Here is a 5,869-nt window from a genome sequence, read left to right as displayed (position 1 = left end):
TTCTATATGTAAACAGCATCAAATATACTTGTATTCAATAATAATACACTGTTATACCACGAGTTTTTACTTCGATATGTAAACAGCATCAAATATACTTGTATTCAATGTGAATACACTGTTATACCACGAGTTTTTACTTCTATATGTAAACTGCATCAAATATACTTGTATTCAATGTGAATACACTGTTATACTATTGTAACGAAACGCCAAGCGAAGCCCCTTCTTGCCCCTTTTATTTTTGCTTAATTAAACTAAGACCTTATTTCTTAAACTCTCCTTAACTTAATACCCCCACTAGTTGACCTAGTTATTAGACTTTCTAGAAAATATAACAAGCGGAGAGAACAAGTCTCGGCACGCCCGTTATAAATAGAAACTTTTATGATTTGTCAAAAGCCGCCCAAAACGGCCTTAACCTGCCGTAGCTAAAAATAGATATATTTTTGTCTGTTGGGAATTGCCCGAAACGGCCCGAAACTGCCCGGCCTATTTTTAACAATCGTCCAAATTCGCCCGATACCGCTTGAATTTGTCCGCCTATACCTCTTCGTGACGTCCAAATTCGCCCGATACCGCCCGATTTTGTCCGCCTTTACCTTAACATTGTCCCGTATGTCCCCGACGGGATGATGACTAACATATAAAAAGCCACCGCAAACTCCCAAAAGGCAGTCAGATCTACTCTGCCTGCTCCGTGTGCCAACTTAGGCCTCTGCAGCTCTCCCGCCGAGCCCGCTACCGTAACTCTTGCAAGCCGCAGAATAAGTACCCTTTAAGTAATCACTAAGTAGCTGATTGACTATTACTTTATTACGTCTATGCCTTGAAGTTAGTACCCATTGGTAACCTTAAAGTGTCATGAGTCTTCTTCCCTCAATTTACGAGATTGTTTAATTATTCTACGGCTACCTGTCGCAAATCGTTTATAATACACGGCTTTTTATTTATTACGTGCGTGTTGTTTTATGCTTGCTAAGTATACAAGACATTGTGAGTAAAGACGCCGCATTAAATTAAACTTTTCCGTATTGGAGACAACATGACAACATCGTGTAATCCTTTACATCTGGTGGCAGCGGTTTTCGAACTCACTTTCAATGTCACTGTATACGGGTGCTAAGCCTAAAACTGGACGAACCTTCTTCCAAAAATCTAATAAGACTGATAACGCTCCCGTTGAACTCTCTGAAATTCCACCTTTCACGGCTGATCTGACTCAGCCTAATACGTACACTCCTCACAATTTTCCTCCTTCCCATAAGAGACCTACTCGTTCAACGCTAAATTACGTACCTTTAGAGCAAGTAGATAATCCTGAGGCTATTTTACGATCTAAGAAGATACGCATCCAAAACACTGACAACGTAAATCCGTCACTTATAACCAGGATTGCAAATTTTTTTTACACCCAAAAAAGTGACAAATCTAACCAATTTATCAATAAGTACCGAAAGCTCCAACGAAGGCAGTACTAAAACAGAAACCATAAATGCGCAATTAAGCACTATTTCCCAACCCCCGCAAATTACTGTCATCCCTGAATCACATAGTGCAAACACAACGCCCACGATCAATTCAGTAAGTGAAAAAACGGCCCCAGCAAACAGCAAGGTCATAACAAATAACACCGACAACAAACCCATCCGACGAAACTAACACCGACCAGCCAATACAAAATATCTGTGTAATAAATAACGAGGCCACCACATTCCACCAAGATCGTGTAGACAACCAGACTATCGAAGAAGCACTCTCGACCATAATTCCAAACACTTCAGACCTTCCCCCGCCCACTAGCAACTCATTTTTCGAATTAGTCGACCGTCTCACAGGGCATCTCCATATTCCACCACCAAATACCAGTACTCCCCAAGGAAACATTACACCTAACACGCTCAACTCCACCACAAACGCCATCAATAATCCCCTACCTTTCACGCCCTACATCGAAATCGAACACATCCTGACAGCCCTAAGCCAACACAGCAACGCTATCGGCGGAGACGAAATAAGCCCCGATATCATAGAATACCCTTTAAGAACAATTTCCGCGCATGGAAAAGTGGAACACCACGACGAGGATTGCGACATTGCACAAACAGTACGCCCATCTACTCCGGCAAGAGCTTAAACACATACGCCCCGCGTATCCACAAGCCAGTGCAAGAATCGATTGGATAACAACGGAGCTAAAGAGCACCCCATCCAAACAGCAAATCCATCCCCTCCGACAGGCCATTCAGCGTGCATATCTAGAGACGTGCGACCATCATTCCCACTTTCCACTCCAGCCCCACTTTTCAGAACTATTGCACAACTTAACCAAACTCGCGGAAAGGAAGAAACTCACGAAAGCTCTACAACTCTGGCAGCACGAAGCGAGCGAGCTGACAGCCCTTTTGTGTGCATTTGTGACCGCTGCAGTCAACGAAATAAGATCCATTCTCCACTTTGTAAAATAACGGGCCAATTCGCGGTCGTAGCGCAGACTTACACCACAGCGCTCCGGAAAGAGGCGAGTACCAAACACACGACACGACAAGGAACCTACTCTCTCATCCAGCCACTCGAAACCCTAGCAATAACACTGAACACAAAACACCGGATCGGGATCACGCTATTTTGTACAAAATTCCGTCAACTGATCAAACCCCTGTTCGACCTCAACCACGTTACACCCCTGCCGTCACCCTTGAAGATCAGAATCCGATCCCTCGTTTTCCAAATACGTACGGACCAGTTTATTACCCCCCACAAAAGACACAAAATCCTCACCGTCTCTGGTTTGATACAAACCCAGCTGACACTCTAAAACGAACCGAGGCATATACGCCTTACCCGAAAGAAGCGAGCTATCAAACTCTCGAGAACAGCACACACAAAGAAGCTTGGGTAAACAGCACCAATTACTCACCCACTGACGTCACACGGGACGAAAAGAAAAGCGAAGACCAAGAGTGTTTATTTAACGAAAAAGGAATCAACAACATAAACATCACAAAAAACCAAGAAATGGCATCACCCCCAAATTATTACCGGAAAAATGACCACCGTAAGGGCAGGGAAGCCATCACCATGCTGAATCAACTGCAAAATTTCTCAGGCAGCCCCGCTGTTCGCTTCGATCCTTGGATTAAGCTTTTCGACAACGTCGTAGCCATGTCAAACTGGGACAACGCAGAAATAATCAGTATGCTGTCAACTAAAATGTCGGGCGAAGCATACGACTTACTACAAAATATTTTGGAATCCAGCGATACTTACGAATACGAAGATATCAAGAAACTCTTTCAAGAAAACTACCATGGATCCCAAGACATTGACTTTTATCAAAACCAATTCGACGAGATACAACGGAAGCCAAAAGAAAATATTTTAAATTATGCCTACAGACTTAAAACGCTATACACACGTGCCTATCCCTCCAACAACCAGGAAACACCCGAAGAAAAAACCACGCAACTAAGATTACTTCGACAAAAATTTTTGCAAGGACTGGAACCAGAACTTCAAAACATCGTAAGACACAAATCGGTATCAACATTCGAAGAACTTGTATCTATCACACAGAAGTACGCAAAGCGCGTCCAATCGGATACAATAGAAAAAGACAAAAGGATATTTGTTAACGCGGTAGCTAGCACTCAAAACGAAACAGCTATCCTACAAGCAATCGAAAAACAAAGTGAACACATAAACTCAATCGCATCCTGCCTGAAATTAGCCACCACTGAACCTGCTCTACAAGAAACAAGCACATCGTCCGACTAGAGCGAAAAAATTGACCGTTTAACGGACGTCATAACAAACCTCGGCAGCATCATGCAGGCTAGCATTCGCCAAACAAATGAGATACGTCAACCACTCAGAAATAACTTCAGCTATCCCCCGAACCAATCAAGACACGGAAATTTCTCAAACCACGCCCCCAAAACAGTTTCAACCGCCAAGGCCCAATGAACGGGTTCCGACAACCAGTCGGAAACACTTTCGGCAGGCCTAACGAAAATAACTCAGGTCAGCAACCTTTCCAACGAAATAGGGCAACGCAAAATGCCGCTGGCTGCTCAAACTGCGGCCTCACCAACCACAGCATCGAAAGTTGCTTTCGATTTATAAAACGGCAAACGACACCAGAGACGCCACCTACCTGTTACTTTTGTACAGGTAGGTAATGAAATTTTGCCCCGAGAAGAAAAACTTAATTAAGCCTAACGTAACTGACGCTTCAACGAACCAGGGAAACGAATAAAGGCCAGCCGTAAAATGGGGTTAACGGAGAATAGGTCATTAAACCCCAAAACCATACCATCAGTCGCAAAAATTACAGCTTTCAGTAAATCAGCAGCCCCTCGACTTTCTGTGAAAATTCACGATATTCCGTTTAAAGCATTATTCGATACGGGTGCAGCGCGGAGCCTTTTACATACAGATATTTTTAATCGGATAGCGTTGGAAGAGCAAGTGAATTGCTCTGAGTCCGACGTAGAACTATACGATGTGCACAACAAAAAATTGTTCACGTTAGGGTTAGTTTCCCTACCAGTCGTTTACGGAGCCAATTTACTAGACCAAGAATTTATCGTCACGAACGGTATATCAGAATCATGTATATTGGGTCTGGACGCCGCAGACAAACACGAGTTTATTTTTGATGGCCGCTCTAAAACTATATTTCTTGCCCGTGACAAACTGGAAGGTAATCAGGAAGTTAAACAAGACGGGTTATTACCGACGAGCCAAGATTCAACGGTCAACGTAGCCATGACTCTAGTTAGGAAGGTTTCAATTGCCCCTAGATCTTCTCAAGTTGTAGAGGCCACATTAAAAGAGCAGGGTGATAAATTAGGCACTAGCTCTCTCTTTTTATTTTCCCAGAGTTTGGATTTACCAGAGGAAATATACATAGGCAATTTCGTAAACGCTACGAACGAAAACAGAAAATATCAGATTGTTGTAGAAAACAATTCCAATATGTCACACACTCTACCGAGAGATAGTCCCCTGGGTGAGGTAGAATTCTCTTGTCAACTGATAGGCAAAATATCATCAGGTCAAGACTCTGCTTCTCGTGAGACCGTTTCCACTGAAGGGTGTGTTCCTGAAACTAATGTGGATGTTGACCCACAATATAAAAAACCGTTAGCTGCGCTTCTAAACGAATTTACTGATTTATTCGCGACAAAAGACTCTGGTTTAGGGAGTACAGGATTAATAAAACATTTTATTGATACTGTAACAGATTCACTGGGTTTAAGGGATGTATTCAGTCATAGACAGCTTACACGACACACACACACAGCATTACACAGTAACAGCACTGACAGCACTAACAAGTAGACTGAATCACTACATTGTACTGCTCCTCTGGCCAGTCATAGACGGGCTTTTGAGTCCTCTGACATCCGGCCAGAGTGGCAAAGTCCATTGACATCGCACATTTGCATCTCTTAGCATCCGGCGCTAAGCGACAAAGTACATTGGCGCTACATCCCCCCTCCTACCTACTGACATGGGTTCCCTAAACTGGATAACAAACCCCACAAGGCATAACAAATAGAGTCCCCTATGTTTTCTACTTTACCATTTGGTAAAACTAATCCGGGTTAAACACCAATATTCAAACGACTGCATTCGGGCCGGGCTGGCCTTGATCCTCTTCTTTCTCCTTACTCTTCGAAGGATCTCCTGCCCGGGCTAGGTCATCTCTCACTTCTCTCAGTTCTTGAATCTGGCGCTGTAGGTCTTGCACCTTGTCAAGGCCTACCGCCCCGACTGCCGGCTTCTCGCGCTCTCTACGCGCGTCCTCGTACCCCCTCTCATAGGCTGTTTTTACGGCATCTGCGTGAAGTCTCGCCTCCTC

General features: G+C 43.8%; 1 protein-coding gene across 1 annotated transcript; it reads left to right on the top strand.

Annotated features, from left to right (window-relative positions):
* Positions 1 to 2,949: 2,949 nt before the first annotated feature.
* LOC123467569 lies at positions 2,950 to 4,092 on the top strand. The gene has a single exon (XM_045167440.1). The coding sequence runs from the start codon at positions 3,019 to 3,021 to the stop codon at positions 3,775 to 3,777; it is 759 nt and encodes a 252-aa protein (XP_045023375.1). The 5' UTR covers positions 2,950 to 3,018; the 3' UTR covers positions 3,778 to 4,092.
* The last annotated feature ends 1,777 nt before the right edge of the window (positions 4,093 to 5,869 follow it).

The sequence above is a fragment of the Daphnia magna genome, unplaced genomic scaffold, assembly GCF_020631705.1.
Source record: "Daphnia magna isolate NIES unplaced genomic scaffold, ASM2063170v1.1 Dm_contigs197, whole genome shotgun sequence".
Taxonomy (NCBI): Eukaryota; Metazoa; Arthropoda; class Branchiopoda; order Diplostraca; family Daphniidae; genus Daphnia; species Daphnia magna.
Note: the sequence above shows the minus strand (reverse complement) of the source record. Positions and strands in the feature narration are given on the sequence as shown.

Bases quoted from the DNA above. Each gene is read 5' to 3' on its own strand.
- LOC123467569 (XM_045167440.1), top strand. From the start codon at position 3,019: ATGGCATCACCCCCAAATTATTACCGGAAAAATGACCACCGTAAGGGC.